Source organism: Canis lupus, chromosome 2 (genome assembly GCF_048164855.1).
Source record: "Canis lupus baileyi chromosome 2, mCanLup2.hap1, whole genome shotgun sequence".
In the NCBI taxonomy this organism is placed as follows: Eukaryota; Metazoa; Chordata; class Mammalia; order Carnivora; family Canidae; genus Canis; species Canis lupus.
Window position 1 is genome coordinate 33,846,651 of NC_132839.1, and position 17,939 is coordinate 33,864,589.

Consider the following 17,939-nt stretch of genomic DNA (forward strand, 5'->3'; position numbering starts at 1 on the left):
ATGATAAGCAGAAATTTCTATGTTAGGCAATACTTATTAACCACATGCACAAAGTATTGGAGCATCCTTGTGAATATAGAAATGGTACTTTAAATATTTTTATTTTTTTAAGATTTCATTTATTCATGAGAGACATAGAGAAAGAGAGAGAGGCAGAGACACACACACACACACAGAGAAGCAGGCCCCATGTAGGGAGCCTGATGTGGGACTCAATCTTGAGACTCCAGGATCACGCCCCTGGCCAAAGGCAAGGCACTCAACTGCTGAGCCACCCAGGTGTTCCTAGAAATGGTACTTTAAACATGATCAAGCAATAAGGAGTTTCTGAGTGCCCACTCAGCCTAGTCCCAAGTGAAGGGGATGTAAGTGCAGGACAAGTGGGCACACTCCCTGTGCTTCAGCTGTTCATGGGGCAGTTGGATTGGCATGGTCCCCACCCATGGACCTGATTTTGGGGGGTAAACCCAGCATAGGGTACAGGAGGGAAGAGCAGGTGCACATACAGATTTTGGGGGCCAAATAGAAAAGTTCCTTTGGCTGCAAGGTTGAAATAGCTTCCTGCTGATGTAGCATAGTTTACTTATTTTGGAGAAAGACTGTATTTTCCTGATGGCATTGATAATTCCATATCTCTCATGGTCTATAGAGCAGGATGTGCCTTTCTTGAGAAAAAAAGAGTCCCAGATCCTGCTGTTCTCTTACAGCTTTATAATGGAGGAAACTATATATAATCTCATTGCTTCCCTAATTTGAAGAAGAATTTAGTCAAAATTGACTTTTTTTTTTTTTAAAGATATTTCTGGCGGTGAGATGCCTTGATCCATTTTTGCCATTGACCAATGTATTAGTTTTCTAGGACTTCTGTAACAAAGTACCACAGACTGATCGGCTTAAACAACAGATGGATTATTTCTACAGATGCTAAGAGTACTTCATAGGCCAGAAGAGGTGGCTTATTTCTTCACAGTCTTGTAGGCTGGAAGTCCAAAATCAAAGTGCGTGCAAGGTTGATTGGCTCAACCAACCAACCAAGTGGAAGAATCTCTTCCAGGCCTATCTCATTGCTTTTAGATGGCCATATTCATGTTTATGTGACATTCTCCCTGTGTGTGTTTGTGTTCACATTTCCCCCATTTATATGGACACTAGACATCTTGGATTTGTGGCCACTTTAATGATTTCACCTTAACTAATAACACCTGCAACAACCCTATTTTTGAATAAAATCACATTCATAGGTCTTGGGGATTAGGACTTCAACACATGAATTTGGGGGGGGGTACATAATACAATCCATAAAACCCATTTAGAGATATTCAGAATGTTTTGCCATCAACTACTATATGTAAAATCGGATAACTTAATATTTAGGTTTAGTTTTCTGATGGAAAGGGTCACACCAGTGGAGAGCTAAGGAAACTGTGATCACAATGGATAATCAGTCAATAACAATTTGATTGTGCAGGTGTAGCTGTATCTCAGTGGAGAGTTAGAAAGTTATCTTGTCCTGTTATGCTAGCTTTTCCCCCAACTTCCCTGATGATCAGAATGACGTGAGAACAATTGTTATATGTTTACATTACCAGGCCCACCCCCAGGAATTCTGTGCTGTTAATAAGCTCTTCTGGAGAATGCTATCTTGACATGAATTTAGGATACACAGATTTAGAAGTATATGAAACAAATCTGTATAATCAACTTCTCCACTCTTCCTGAGTAAGGAGTTGAGAAACATTTGAGGGAAGTGGGAAGAAATGGTTGGGATTTGGATGATGCTGAAACCCTATGGCAATGCCATGACAAGCTGTAAATCAGCACAGAGCTGTGCAGTCAGGGCAATTGCTCTGGGCCACTGTGGGTCATAGGGCTCTCCAATTTTAGCATGCTTATTATAACTGCAGATTCCCAGGCCCTATCCTAGAGATTTGGGTTCAGTGAGTCTGTAGTGGCATCTAGAGCATTTGTCAGAACAGGTTTGGTTATGCTGCACTAAAAAAAAAGTAACCCTGAAATCTCAGTGAATTGCAAAGCGCTGTTCTTTTCCTCTCTTTGGCTTCATTGCCCCTGTGCATTGGGAGTACCCTGCTTGTCATTGGTTCTCAGAGCCCTGAGCTGTTGATCATCAAAGTAGAGAGAACCACTTGTTCCGCTCCATTCTTGACCAATACGGGATGCCTCTGTTCATAGCTTGTCATCTTGATTGTCACTAGGCCCCACTGGTCACGGGGCCAGGATGAATCAACCTAGGAAGGGCCCAGAATGGAAAAGAACATGACTGAGTAGCCTGGGTGGCTCAGTGGTTTAGCGCCACCTTCAGTCCAGGGTGTGATCCTGGAGACCCAGGATTGAGTCCTGCATCAGGCTTCCTGCATGGAGCCTGTTTCTCCCTCTGCCTGTGTCTCTGCCTCTCTCTCTCTCTCCCTCTCTCTGTCATGAATAAATAAATAAAATCTTTCAAAAAAAAAAAAAAAGGGAAAAGAACATGACTTATTTGGCAAAAAGCACAAATAACCACCAGTCTGTCCTCCTGTTCACCAGATATCAGCTTAAGTTGCTTCTTGTTTATATTTTGTATAGAATTTTTGTGTCTGGGTACATTAGGGATACTGGTGTAGAGTTTACTTTCTTGTAATGTCTTTTTTGCTGTTCTCACAGAATGAGTACAGAATCACACCCTCCTCTTCAGATTTTTGGAAGAGATGGTATAGAATTGCTATTACTATCCCCTTAAATGTTAGGACATTTACAGACCTGGATGTATGTGTGTGGGGTGTGTGGGGGAAAGGTTTAACTACAAACTCAAAATCCTTCATAGACTTAGGGCTAGCTATTACGATTATCCTATTTCTTCTTAAGTGACTACTGGTAATTTATATCTTTTAAGGAGTTTATCTATTGTGTTTTTTAAAAATATTTTATTTATTTATTCATGAGACACACACACACACAGAGAGAGTGAGAGAGGCAGAGACACCGGCAGAGGGAGAAGCCAGGCTCCATGCAGGAGCCCGATGTGGGACTTGATCCAGGGACTCCAGGATCATGCCCTAGGCCGATCCTAGGCAGGCGCTAAACCGCTCAGCCACCCAGGGATCCCTGGAGTTTATCTATTGTATCTCAGTTGTTGAAAGAATTATTCTAAAGTTGTTCATAATATTCTTTCATTATCCTTTTAATGGATATTTTTGATCATGTAATCTCTCATTTCTGATATTGGTAACTTGTGTCTTTGTTTTTTTTCTGATTGGTCTAGTTAGAGTTGATTAATTTTGTTGATATTAAGGAAACAGCTTCTGATTATAAAGATTTTCTCTACATTTTTTTTCTCTTTTAATGATTTCTACTCTGATATTTATTTACTTCTGCTTACTTTGGGCTGATTTATTTTTCTTTTGCTAGTTTCTTAAAGTAGAGGTTGAGATTATTTTATATATACTTCCTTTTCTAACACAGGTGTTCAGTGCTCTAAATTTCCTTCTAAGTACTATTTCAGTGACCTGCCACCAGTTTTCATATGTTTTATTTAATTTCCATTCAGTTCTAATTACTTTCTGATTTCCCCTTTGATTTCTTTGATCCTTAGATATTTTAGATGTGCTTATTTAGGAAATATTTAGGTATTTTGCAGTTACCTATATCAGAGACTATATGTGGTAAAACTCGAATCCTTTTAAAATTCTTAAGATTGTTTTATGGCTAGAATCAAACGTTTAGCCCTATAAACATTCCATGTGCAACAGAACAGAATATGTATTCTGCTGTTTTGGTGGGGTTTTGTCAGTATGGTCAGTTAGGTCAAGTTGGCTGATAATGCAACCAACAGGTCTTCTGTATTTGATTTTCTATCCATTTGTTCTATCAATTATCAAGAGATGGAAATAGAAATCTCTAATTATGATTGTGGATTTGTCTATTTCTCTTTGCAGATATGTGATTTTTGCTTTATATATTTCAAAGTTCTGTTATTAGGGTACATAAACATTTAGGGTTGTTATTTCCTCTTGAAGAATTAACACTTCTGTCATTATAAAATAACCTTCCTTATCCATAATCATTCTTGCTCTGAAATCAATTTTGTTAATGTAGCAATTCCAGCTTTCTCTTCACTAGTGGTAGTATAGCATATCTTTTCCATCCTTTCACTGTGTCTTTATATGTAAAGTGCATTTCTTGCAAGTAGCTAGCAGTTGAGTCTGCTTTTTTATCCAATCTGACAATCTCTGTCCCCTAATTGGTATGTTTAGATTATTTATATTTAACATGATTCATGATATGGTTAAATTTAAGTGTATCATCATGTTTTCTATTTGTGCCTTCTTTTCTTTATCCCCTTTTCCCTAATTTTATGCCTTCTTTTGAATTAATTATTTCAAATATATTTCATTTACCTCTTCTTTTTTCTGTTACATTTTGGCTATAGTTGTGTTTTGTGAGTTTAGTGATAGTTATACCACTAACTTCAATTGATATTATACTGCTTAACACAAACAGAATCTTGTAATAGTAGAATTCCATTCCTCAACTCCTAGCCTGGGCATCTTCCCCTCAGATTCATCACTTGGAGCTGGATGACCCTCCTCTAGGCTTTCTGGCAGCCACCACCTCCTGGGAGAGAGAATGTATCCCACATGGTAATGTCTTCGCCTGTTTTTTTTTTTTTTTTTTCCAGGTATACAATACCTCAAGTAATGCTATAGGAGCTTCATTGAGAAGCTCAGGAAGATAGGGGCTAGAGGTAATCAGAGAGGTGGAGATGAGACATCTAATGATGTCTCCTGGTCAGAGGCCAGTATGGCAAAGGTAAGAGCTTATACAGCAAGATCAGAGTTCACAGTAGTGCTTACCTTTTGAGGATCTTGATCTTCCCTAAAGATCTTTGGCTTTATTCTGTAAGCCATGGGGAATCAATGGATATTTGAAAGAAGGAACCTATCTATCTGTCTGCCCACATTTATCCATCTTTCTAGATGTATCAGTCTAGATAGATTTATCTTCCTAGAAGATAGGTAAGTAGGAACATAGATAGATTTCTCTTTATATCTATTTATATAACTATCTATTTATGACTAACCATGGGTAGATTGGTAGGAAGTGACTCCAGTCAGAGGTTACTGAGGAACAATCAGAATCACCAAGTGTGAGAATATGAGGCCTAGATAAGCTGGTGACCTGGGGTAGGAACAGGTGGATCCTATAAGAACCATACCAGTTTATCCCAAACTCCATTTGTGACCAGTATTGCCCTGGCTCATGTTTACTTATGATAGAGCTTATATTTCTTTCTATCTTGTTAGAGACTCATCTTGTAACTTATAAATTTTTCTCCTTTAGCATCTAGCATGTTATCTGACACCTATACATGCCCAGTAATGTTCACCCAAAAATAGTGGAGAGTGGCACTGATAAGACCAAAATGACATTTCAGGCTCATGTACCTGGAAGATTAATGATGTCATATAAAAAATGAAGAAAGTGAGGGGAGAGAGTTTTGTAGGGAGAAGATAGAATGTTTATCTTTGAACCTTGGCAGCACAAGCAGCAGAGAACAATATCAAGTAGCCCACTGAAACCATGGTCTTAGAGCTTAGCAGAGATCACAGGGTAGGGAAATGGTAGAAGTGTGGAGGAAGCCTGGGAACTGAGGAGCAAATACACTTGGGTAAACTGAGTTCTGGGTGCAGGCAATGAGCTTCTTTTCATTGGGCAAAATCTCTCTCTCAACTAAATTCCCTGCTAGTTGATAATGTCTTTCATTCAAAATTAGGAGAACAAAAAAAAATCAGAACAAAAGTACAGTACCTGAACATTAATGCATGGGGTTTGCTGAGGAGAATAGCTCCACCTGTTTGATTTGATGGGTTAGAAGGCAGCTAGGCTCTGGGTGTGTATGAGGGGGCTGAAGTCGTCTCAGGAGAGGACACCTGCAGAAAGGAGCCTGGGGACCTGACAGAGCATTTTCACAGAAGCAGCAGTGGCTCCCAGGCTCTGCTTCTCCACACACAGATAGGGAGAGGACTCCCAGCCTGCACCCCATGGATTAGCCCCAGAAACTAGCCATGCTCTTGTTTAGCTCTTTAAGTTGATCAGCCACTTGGAGAAGTGTCTATCACCAGCATGCCTTGAAAGACTGGCTGGAAAGTCTCTGTACTTTATGGATAGCCTTCCTTCCTTCCTTCCTTCCTTCCTTCCTTCCTTCCTTGCTTTCTTGCTGTCTTGCTTTCTTTTTTTTTTTTTTTTTTTTTTAATTTTTATTTATTTATGGTAGTCACACACACAGAGAGAGAGAGAGGCGCAGAGACACAGGCAGAGGGAGAAGCAGGCTCCATGCACCGGGAGCCCGACGCGGGATTCGATCCCGGGTCTCCAGGATCGCGCCCTGGGACAAAGGCAGGCGCCAAACCGCTGCGCCACCCAGGGATCCCGCTGTCTTGCTTTCTTGCTTTCTAATGGATGGGCTTTGAATGATATCTTCTGTGTAATGTGGTTCAGAGCATTGGATGAAACACTGGCACTATGTGGACATCCACTGAGACAGCATAGTCTCATCTCCCTATTCTTGTCCCTGCGTGGTGTTTTTGGCTCATTGTTTCAGGAGCTTAATTTTTTCGGTTTTCTCCTCCTCCTCCTGCTCCTCTTTTTAATGTTATCATAACCTCATATGTTGTTTAATGAGGTATGAGGCTCTCCTAAAATAAATTATAACTTTGTTTCTCTAAAGAAACTTTTGAGTTTCTTATGCTGCAAAGTAACAATATGTACTGAATGAAAGCACAATCCATATCTTAGTACTAAAAGGTTTTCATCTTTGTAAGGCTGAGGCTTTAGAGAAAATCATGTGTTAACTGAAATGGTTTTAGTGCCCCTGTCCTCTGTTGATTCTCTTTTGTGAGTCTTGACACACTTTATTTGCAGTCTGTGTTTCTGCCTAGCTCATACTTGTTTTCTCAGCATTTGTAACAGGTCTGTCATATAGTAGGTGGTGAACACTTGTTTACTGAATAGAAGGGGCATAAAAGATGGTATTTTCCTAGTCATTGAACCCACAAGTACGTGCTACTTCACAGGATTTGGATAATCACTCTGCCATACACCTCTTCTCTGAGCTCATTGTCAAGTGCTTCTGCTTGAGAAAGGGATCTGTCTTTTAATTTCATCTTGAACTCTTGTAATATGTGGTATAGTACTTTGCACATAAGAGGTGATTCATAAAAATACCATGCTTCCTTGTATTCTTTTGGTGGATATTTTGATAAATTTATGTAGCATCTTTAACTGTAAAATAGAGGTTAAATGCAAATTTTCATGAAATATTTTGATACTTTAGGAGTCAATAGATTGACAGTTCCCTTATCTCTACTCTTCTATACCAGAAGATGGGGCCTGAATTAATTTGTGGGTGAAATTGCCTCATTATATTAACTTGAGCATTTCATAAAGTTGTCTATGTCTCTCCGCTGTGTTCTTTCATGGACAACAAGCTCAGTTTGGAGGCCTAGTCAGAAAGGAAGTCATTCCCTACCTCCTGCTTTAGCTACATGCCCTCCTGCTGAGAATTACACTTGTATTTCCAATGTTCACTAGATCTGTTTCAATGATTAGGCAATGCCTGGATTTTAACGGAGAGACCCAAACTTCTGGCTGCAAGAAGTAATTTCCTGGGAGGGGAAAAGGTTCTTAGGGGCTAGCATTGATATGTATATTCAAGAATTTATCTTTTACCCAAATCACATTACTTTGCATCCATGGTAATTTTTTAATGTGGGCTTTGTCTCCTGGTTCCATTACAATAACATGAATGCTAAGAAGCTATTGCTTTGATTTGGCCCTTGGTTATCTGTGCATCATCAGGTATGTTTTTCCTGGTCTTGGAAGATGGTGAGGAGGGTGGAATGCCTGCTGGTGTCTGAGGCTGTGGGAGACTCAAGCCTCATCTTTCCTTTCCTACAGAACTGAAGCACGAGATCCATGTCTGGCGCCTGACTGCACAGCGCATCAGCCCAGCCAGCAGAGAGGAGACAGCGGTTCGGGGCCTGCTCCTGGGGAAGGTGCAGGCACTGGAGCACCTGCTGGCCCGAAGGCTGCACACCTTCCACAGGTACCAAGCCAGGGCCCTGCTAGGACTACTCTTGACACGTTCTCTAAAACTGTAACTCTACCTTTATGCCAGTGGGTACGTTTTGGGCAGTATACACTGTGTAAGTCTCTTGTGGTACATTATTTTATCTAACCCTTACTAGAATTTCTGGGATAGTTTCAGGATGAGAAAACTGAGGCTCAGAGAATTTGACCAACTTGTCCAGGATTACACAGCAAGGAAAAAGTGACACCAGGGATTGAATCCACACTGAACCCCTGCCTGTTGCACTTCCACACATAACATTTGTTGCATAATAAAAATAAAAAACAGCATAACAAATGAATCTAACAAATTACTCTCCTAGTAATTGATTTTCAGGGACTTCAAAAAATAATTAAGTCCTTCTCAATTCATTTCCTGTCATTTGCTTTCAATCAAAGCTGAGATGTAAAAGGTAATGGAGTGGTGAGTTTTTCCTTCCAACTCTGATGAAATGCTGACTTCCAACCGGTCTTCACTTTGGGAGTACTGATGGGGAAAGCAGGAGCATGTCCACCTCTTGGAACATTGAAGCATTACTGCTACAGAGCTGGGAACTGGGCAGAGATGAGAAATCTGTCAAGGCAAGGGAAGTTTGAATCCTTGTGAATGTAGTGTAAATGATCTTGCATGTTGCACTTTGCTGGAACCAGCCCTGTGTTCCCAGGCTGAGGACAGGAGCTGGGTGTGGTGCCAGTGCCAACTCTTGAGAATCATCCAGTATGGCTGTCTCATAGCCTGTTCTGTTTGTGGGGGGAAAGGGCCACAGGTGAGCCCGTGGTGACTCACTCTCTCCAGAGAGGCAGCCAGGGCAAAGCAATGTCTCAGCTCCATTCCAGCCCAGGACCCATCTCCACCAGGTGGCACTGGGTAAAAAGGTCCTGAGGCTCCAGGAGGACCCTGACTTGCAGGCCAGGGACCAACTTCAGCAACAGCAGAGATTGATTGATTGATTTTCAATTCAATTAGCCAACATATAGTACATACTTAGTTTCTGATGTAGTGTTCAGTAATTCATCAGTTGCATATAACACCCAGTGCTCATCATATCGCAGGCCCTCCTTAATGCCTGTCACCCAGTAACCCCGTCCCCTCACACACCTCCCCTCCAGCAACTCTCAGTTTGTTTCCTGTAGTTAAGAGTCTCTCATGGTTTTTCTTCCTCTCTGATGACTTTCCATTCAGTTTTTTTTCTTAAAAGGAGAAACTTTATAAATTAAAGATGCAGGAGTAAATTGCTCTAAATGTATTGAGCGATTGACCCATTGACTTTCAAGCTTCAACATCCTTTGTCTGCTGTGAGGTGTATCTCAGGGTTACAAATGTGAGGAAACATGGGCTCCGAGGTTCACCAGTTTCTATCAGCTCATCCTGTGTTGTTCACAGATAGAAAACTAGGGCCTGAAGATGGTAGTGGCTTTGCGAAGCCACACAGCCACTGAAGAGCTGAGTAGAATGAAGATGATCTAAGGCAAGTGATGGCCCTGCAGGTCTTGTTTTTACATATTCTTTTAAAAAATTGTCCTCAGGATTCACCTGGGTCTGCTGTGATTTCTTTTAGGGTATGTTCTGGCTGCGTGATCAGCCTCCTTTGATACTTATGACATGCTAGTGCTCATTAAAATTAAATTCTCCACTATTCTAATTGATAAAAATCACCACCAAAGCAAGTGGTATTTCTTTTACTATTTTTTTTCCATTTGTTTAGTTGTAAATATAGCATGACCTCATTTTGAAAAAAAAAGTGTAGAAAAGTAGAAAGTAAGAAGAGATATACAAAAGTAGCGTATCATTATTCCCCTTGTTCACATTTTGGTCAGTGTTCTTCTGATGTTCTCTGAACTCACACTCACACATACATATGCCTTCACATACCTCATTAACATTCCATTCATTTCCTGTGTTACTTTTCTTTGGAAATATAGATGGAGTATCTTTCCCAATCCATAAACCCAGCTCCACTGGTCACCTTCCGTGACTAGGTGTGCACCATTCTGTGACTACTTCAGGTGTGACTTAGTGGGTGGTATCCGGGCTAGAGGTCCATGCTAAATGTGCTGCTGGTTGCTGCCCTATATCACTATGAAAATAATGAGTCTGCCTTTTTCTCCTTTAGACAAATCTCACAGGAAGATAAAAATTGGGAGACCAATATCCAGGAACTACAAAAAAAGGTATTGTGGTTTCTTCTCTTAAGGGTTTCTGATTTACCTCTTGTTTCACACAAAGTTAAGACTGAAAGTAATTTCTCTTTTTATTCCTGTAGTTGTATGTAAGGCATAAGTTATTTCTAATAGTTGATGGGAAAATCATTTCCCTGACATGGTAGGCTTACTTTGTCCAGAAATTGAAAAGTCAAAATTTTTCTAGCCCTTTGAGATTGGATGGCCCTTCCTATGGTTAATTTGGCTGCAGAGAAAGTTGGCTGGGTGCCTCAGGCTCTTGAAGATCTTCTTGATCCTAAAAGGCAAGTCTTGTGGTTCCCATTGTGTGGATGAGATTGTGGAGGCTGACTCAGGTGAGGCATGCTGTGTGAGATGGAGAAGTGTTTGGGACAGAGATGAAGTGTATGTGTGTGTTCTGTCATATGGTTCTCCTTCTGGTGGACTCTGACTTTTGGGTCCTATTGCTAATTTTCCTGCCTTCACAGACTTTCTTAGTGTAGCTGAGGACACATAGTGCCCTTCTCCTAGCCACTCCTAGCCGAGAGAACTCTGCTCCAGATCTGCTTGGAGATATTTGTATCTTTGTGAACTTTTGAATCCAGGTAGCTTCTTTCCTGGGGGGGCAGGGAGAGGGTGAGTATCCACTTTCTTATTATGGTAAGAACATTTTGTCCCTTTTTAAAGGAAATTTGGATATGAGGTCCTGGTGGGTAATGTGTTCTTTGGGCCTGTCTTCCCAATCTCCGAGATGGTTAGGGTTAGGAAAGAATGGTGTAGCTATGACACTTTTCTGGACCCCAGGCTTATGCAGACACTGCCTGCTTTGCTAGACCGTGTAGTGCTAGCTATGAGTTAGGGAAGAGATTGTGTACCTCTCCGTGTACCTGGTGGATAAGGATTGAGGAGAGGTGGAAGGGACAAGCAAGGAGCTTATAATATGTAAGAGTTCTTACTGTGATAGCTTCCTGTAGCCAAAAGGAGAAAATTTGACAAGCACCCAGAATAACAGATAAGCACAAACTTTGGATCATTCCCACTTATCCCAGGCAAATGATGCTAGAATGTTCTTTGACTTGCCTGCTCCCTCCGTTTCTAATTCTGGAACTGCCCATGAAAATACCCATTTTCTATGATTAACATGGCTGCACAGAAGTTATGTAGTGTTTCCCCTCACAAGAGGTGAGATGCCATGCCCTTTTCTTCCTAATTCACCATCACAGACTCATCTGGCAAATTGGCCTTCCTTGGAGGTGGGAAGAGGAAGATGAATTGGCTTACGGCCAGTTGAGCCACAAGCTTAGGCAGTAGGTGAGGAAGGAGGACAAATGTTCAGGAGATGGCCCACATGATCTGTGAGCAGGGGGCTGGGGGCTGCAGCCAGAGCCAGTGTAAACTGGAAGAATATGCTTGTGGTTTTCATGGCAGCATCTCTAACTGCATGACCAGAGAAATCCAGAGAGAAAAATCTATACCTATACACACATCTGTCTCTCTGTCTCTATAACTATACCTGTATCATCTATCTCTAACTCTGTCTCTATCTCTATCCATGTGCATACCTATAAGTATCTGTCTCTGTCTCTCCCTATATCCATAATTATACCCATATCTATACTTATATCTAATTCTAGATAGACACAGATGTAGACAGACAGATGTGCTAGTGGGACTACGTTTAAGAAAGGACATGGCACAGTTGTTAGTTCACATGGTGGAGTACGATTCATACAGGGGCCTGATTGGTGGGGCAGGATTACTCAGTGCCCTTCTGTACAGGTTTTCTGGGACTGTGCTCCCTTCCCTAGCTCCACACAGCTGTGGCCTCATAGCACAGCAGCCTCTGGAGACCTTGCCCTATCTTGCCCCTGTGGCTCAGATCCACTGCAATGAGGTCTGCATATCTGAGGTTAATGAAGGTACTATAGAGCCCTCTGGCACCTCCCCTTAGCCATGAACAGCTTTTGAGGCTCCAATGGATGTCATTTTGGTGATTAGGGCATTGTCAAGTGCCTTTTAGGGTCTCTGTGAACATGAAAGGATACAGTAAGAACCTTTAGTGGGAGTCATGTTATTGTAAGAACATGTTAACCTCAGTGCCACCATGAGCAGGGATTTGTGTAATAGGAGAATAGTTGAATTAAAAGGATATGAGCATGTAGCACCTGTGGAAATGCATGGCCAGATCCTTGGAAGTCATATATTATTTCCTCAGTGATTGGCCAAGATCTCACCTACTGCTTGTGGTGAGGCTGGGAGCACTTTCTGCATCATGTTGAGAAGCTATTTAGCCAGGTGTTTTATATATATAAAGATTTTATTCACTTATTTGAGAGGGAGAGAGAATGGGTAGGGAGAAGGAGCAGAGGGAAAGGGAGAAGCAGACTCTCCACTGAACAGGGAGCCACATGGGGCTTGATCCCAGGATCCTGAGCTGAAGATAGTTGCTTAACAGAGTGACCCACCCAGGCACTCCTATACTATATTTTAAATTTATTGTGTTTACTTTTTTATACAGGTTTTGAATGCTGTAATCCCAAATCTATACAGTCTTCCTTGTAATGAATTACCTTATCATTTTCCTTCAAGTTCAAGAAGTTATATTTTTAATCTTCAGGAGAAATTTGTAGTAATTCAAGTTATGTAGGATGATGGACGTATTGCAGGAAATAGAAGATAGTACCCAGTAAATGAGTTGCATTTTCTCTCTCACAGCACAGGATATCAGACAAGATTCTGCTCACCAAATGCCTGATGGTGTTGGGATTTGTTATCTTCATGTTCTTTCTCAATTCATTTGTCCCTGGTGTTCATCTTGATCTTGGTGAGTCTAATTTTTTGTTACCGTATGTTGATAGGTTTTGCATTTGCTGTCATAGTCTGGAAGGTAAGATTTCAAAGTTTGTTCCTAGAAATGGGTGAGGAGGGCTGATGTGGAGTATGGCTAGCCTTTGATGGAAAGAAGGAAACTTTTATCCACTACCTCTCTTTTTATTTTCCGGAAGAGAGAGAGAGAGAGAGAGAGAGAGAGAGAGAGAGAGAGAGATATGCATCTCCAGCCCCTAGTGTCTCAGTGCAGGGGTTCTCAGCCCCTTCATGGTTTAACACTACAGGAAATATGAAGTAGAGTAGGTATTATCATCTCTTTCATACTTGATAACCAGATCTTTAAACTGTTGCTTGAGAAGCACCCCCAGAAGAGACAAGAGGTCCTATCAGCAAGGCCACAGTCCTGCAGTTTGTTCAACTTGAGGTTTAGATGAAAGACTGAACAAGCCAGAGGAGTGCAAGAGGTCTGTCCTCCATGGTGCATCTGTTTTCCCCATAGCGCAGAACCCCTTCTCCATCCTCTCCCTAGGTTTCTCTTCTGTTGCTTCCTCAGTGCTATGGCTCTCACTTTCTGTTTTCTCAAGCCCTGTGTTGAGGTTGCAGGGCCTGTCTCCACCTGAGATATGCTTATCTTGCAGATTGAGCTCACCAAATGTCTTCTTGACCCTGACATTTCTCCACTCTTCATCAGTATTTTACACATTCCTTTGGTTTTTCTTACTGATTTACAGTTATCTATATTGGTGCTATTACAACAAAACAAAATCCAAATCATTCCCAAAATGCACCTCACATGTATGTACAGGTTTATATGAGAAAGGTAAATTTGAAGAAAATACTCCTATCAAGGAGTATTTTCTTTATAGCCAAAAGATTTATGGTTTTCCCTCAAAAGGAAGCTCTGTTAAGATATGTTAACTATCTTTTTTTTTTTAAGATTTTATTTATTTATTCATGAGAGACACAGGCAGAGGGAGAAGCAGGCTCCCTGTGGGAGCCTGATGTGGGACTCAATCCCAGGGCCGCAGGGTCATGACCTGAGCCAAAGGCAGATGCTCAACCATGGAGCCACCCAGGTTCCACTGTTAACTATCTTTTTATAAAAATTTGATGTACTGCAACATTTGAAGAAGATAACTTCTATAGAAAGCAAAGCCTCTTCACTTTGCAAAATAGATGGATAATGTGAGCAAGCTTCAGTTATTCACAACCACATCATTGCTTCTTTGGATCTAGGCTACTATTAGGTATATTAGATTGTAGATTAATTTCCCTTTTCTGTCATATGTAGAAAGACACATTGCTAATGTCTTATACATAGTACACGATATACATGCTTTTGACTGGGTGTCCAGCTTTATATCATGTGTTCACAACCTCTCAGAATTTATTTCCTTAAATAATCTCAAATCCAATTTGCCAGGCAGCCTGAGCTGAGTTCTAAGATGACAAGTATTCTTTATCCACACCTGAGAGCCAATCCACATAGAATCCTGATGTATTAAAGAAGAATGCCAAAGAATGCCATTGTAAAAGCCAGAATGCTTTTACATTTTACATTGTAAAAATGTCATGAGTTTTAATTGAATTTGGTGTATTACATCTAGAAATTATTGTGCAATGTAATTATTTTGAATAACACTGCAGACATAATGTAATTTTAGCATTATAAACCTTTAAGAGATGTCACCACTGGTAATTAAGCAAATACAATAAAATACAATAAAACTGGTGTTTGTGGGCAAAAGGGTTCCATTAGATAATTCTTTTGGGTATTTTCAGAATATTTTGTTTCTAATTTTATTTGGGATCACACTTTAAAAGAACATAGCGTGTATTTTAAAGACTAAAAGATATGGGAGTCTGCATGCAATTTTGTCAGCATTTGGCAGCAATCACTGTATAAATAACAATACTTTAAAAATGTAAAGTCACATCTTTAACTATATGGACTTTTAAAATCTTGATTACTGCAAAACTTTTTATTTTAGCCTGAGAACGCTTTTTACTAAGATGTTGCACCTCTCTTTGCATGGTTGTTAAATCTGTGATCCAGGGGCTTCTTAAATAAGAAGCTTTTAAATCTCGCATTTTCAGTTAGGGTTGGTGAAGAAATGATTTTATCTGCGGATCCTGGAATACATAACCCATATATTTTCATTCATCATGATGAAAGAGTTGAATTGATGAGGAGAAAAGTTCAATTAGCACATATTTTAAGTGGAGCATAGTTTCCTTATAGTTATAGTAACCCTGCTAATGGGAATAGGAGCAAAATTGATGCAAGATTTTCCCAGTGCTACAGTCAGTAGATGTAACTTTGGTGATTTGCTGTTTTGAATGTGATGTGCTGTTTAAGTTGAGCATAATGACTATATGCTGTCATATAACATCATGAAACACTTGACATTATATAAAACAGCATGATATATGATAAAGTGGTGTCATATAACACTGTGTACAATGTGACATCACATAATTACCATATGGTGTCATATAACATCAGATTATGCCATGTAACAAAACATAGCATCATCATAACACATTCCTTCATTTAAACATCATAACCTAAACACAACATTAATTCTCATTCGCCTTTTCTTTCTTATTTTTTAAGTTACCATAGAGAAAAATGGACTTTTCCTTTTGGTACAAAGTTTTATGAATTTTAACAAAAATACAGATTTGTGTAACCATCACTACAATTGGAATACAGAACAGGTTCATCACCCCCAAAAACTTCAGTGTTACCCTTTTATAGTTGCCCCCTGCCTTAATTCCAGCACATCCTGATATGTTCTCTGTCACTATAGTTTTATCTTTTAGAGGAGGTCTAATACATAAAATCAGATTTTTTGCAATTTTTGGAATTGGGATTGGCTTCTCTCACACAGCATAAAACCTTTCAAATTCATCTAAGTTGCTTTGTATATCAATAGTTCATTCTTTTTGTTGCTGAGTAGTCTTCCATGGTATGGATACATTTTGTTTATCCCATCACCCATTGAAAGACATTTGAATTGTTTCCAGTTTTTGGTGATTGTGAGAAGACCTAGTCTAATTATTTGTGTACATGGTTTTGCATGAACTTAAGTTTTCACTTCTATTGGGTAATTACCTATGTGTGGGTAGGTATCATGTGCTAGGTATATCTTTAGCTTTAAAAGAAACTGCTGCACCATTTTCCAGACTGGCTATAGCAGCTTGTGCTCCCATAGTAATGCTTGGGAGCTCCAACTACTCCACGTGTTTGCCAGCATTGGACATCATTAGATACCTACCTGGAATTCCAAGCACCTTCTACATGCCTTAGATCTAGAACTCACATGTTATTCTAATGGTTTGTTTGTGTCTCTGTCTTTAAGTATCCTCCTTGCCCCAGGTAGACTCCAGGGCATGGTCCATGTCTGCTAAACTTTTCTCTCTTCAGTGCCTTGTGTAACTGCCTACAGTTAATAGATACAAGATACAGGGTACAGAATGCATGAACAAACTTCTTATTGCTTCTTATAGATTCTAACTTAATTATGAGAATTTTAGACATGGCTGACTCAGCGTGGGTACTTTAGAGAGCAAAGCCTGGGCAAAGGCTTGTGTGTGGGTCTTTCATTGGGAAGTATAATTCCAGGGAAGAGAAGTGAAGGATAGGGAGGCAGAGTAGTGCTAGTGAAATGTGATAACCACTACACTGTGGAAACATGGAAGTGGAATAGTGAAAAGAGAAAGCCAAAACAAGGCTACATCATCCTCTGGCCACTGATGTGGGCCACTGGTAACTCTATCCCATAGGGTTGTCTGAGAAGAAGTATGGAATATGTCTCAGGTCTGTCCTGGAGTTGCATGGAGAGGGGGAGCATTTACCTATTGGCTCCATTAGCCATTGGTTCAACTTCCTCACTATGGAATGCAAACTTGCACATATATATAGCTTTAACTTTTTGAGGAACCAATAGACTGTTCTCCCAGCTCCTTTAATTTTATATCCCTGAGAGCATTGGATGAGGGTTCCAATTTCTCCACATCCTCACCAACACTTGTTATTGTCTATCTTTTTGATTATATCTATTCTTCGGGGTGTGAAGTAGTGCCTAATTATGTTAATGAGATGGTTAATGGCTAATGTTGTTGAGCATCTTTTCATGTGCTTGTGGCCATTTGTTTATCTTCTCTGGAGAAATGTCTTAAAATACTTTATCCATTTTTAAACTGGCTTGTCTTTGGTTGTTGTTGAATTATAAAGTTCTTCAGATAGTCTGGACCCTAGTCACTCATCAGATATATGATTAGTAAACATTTTCTTTTATTCTGTGGATTTTCTTTTTGCTTTCTTGATGGTTTCCTTTGAAGCACAAAAGTTTTTATTTTGACGAAGTCAAATTTATCTATTTCTTTCTTTTGTTCCTTGTGCTCTTAGGGTTATATCTAACAAACCATTGCTTAATCCAACATCATAAAGTTATGTACTTCTGCTTTCTTCTAGAGTTTTATAATCTTGGATCTTCCATTTAGGTTACGATCCATTATTTTTATATATGGTGTGAGGGAGGGATCTTTTTTTTTTTAAAAAAAACTTTATCCCACAGTTTTATTAAAGAATAATTGATACATTGCTGTGTAAGTTTAAGGCATACAGAATGATAGTTTGATTTATGTGTATTGTGAAAAGATTACTACAGCATGTCCAGCTAAAATTTATTTTCTCATGTAGGTACAATAAAAACAAAAGAAAGAAGAAAAAAATAAAGGAAGAAAATTTCTCCTGTGATGAGAACTCTTAGAATTTACTCTCTACAATTTTTGTATATACCATACAGCAGTGTAGCTATAGC

General features: G+C 39.9%; 1 protein-coding gene across 1 annotated transcript in view; it reads left to right on the forward strand.

Moving 5' to 3' along the window:
• Nucleotides 1–17,939, forward strand: part of OCA2 (OCA2 melanosomal transmembrane protein) — a 440,201-nt gene that overhangs the window by 151,792 nt on the left and 270,470 nt on the right. Inside the window, exons 16-18 of the mRNA XM_072795366.1 lie at nucleotides 7,951–8,098; nucleotides 10,236–10,293; nucleotides 12,997–13,105. Of these exons, the coding sequence (XP_072651467.1) occupies nucleotides 7,951–8,098; nucleotides 10,236–10,293; nucleotides 12,997–13,105 (315 nt within the window). The remainder of the gene's footprint in view (nucleotides 1–7,950; nucleotides 8,099–10,235; nucleotides 10,294–12,996; nucleotides 13,106–17,939) is intronic.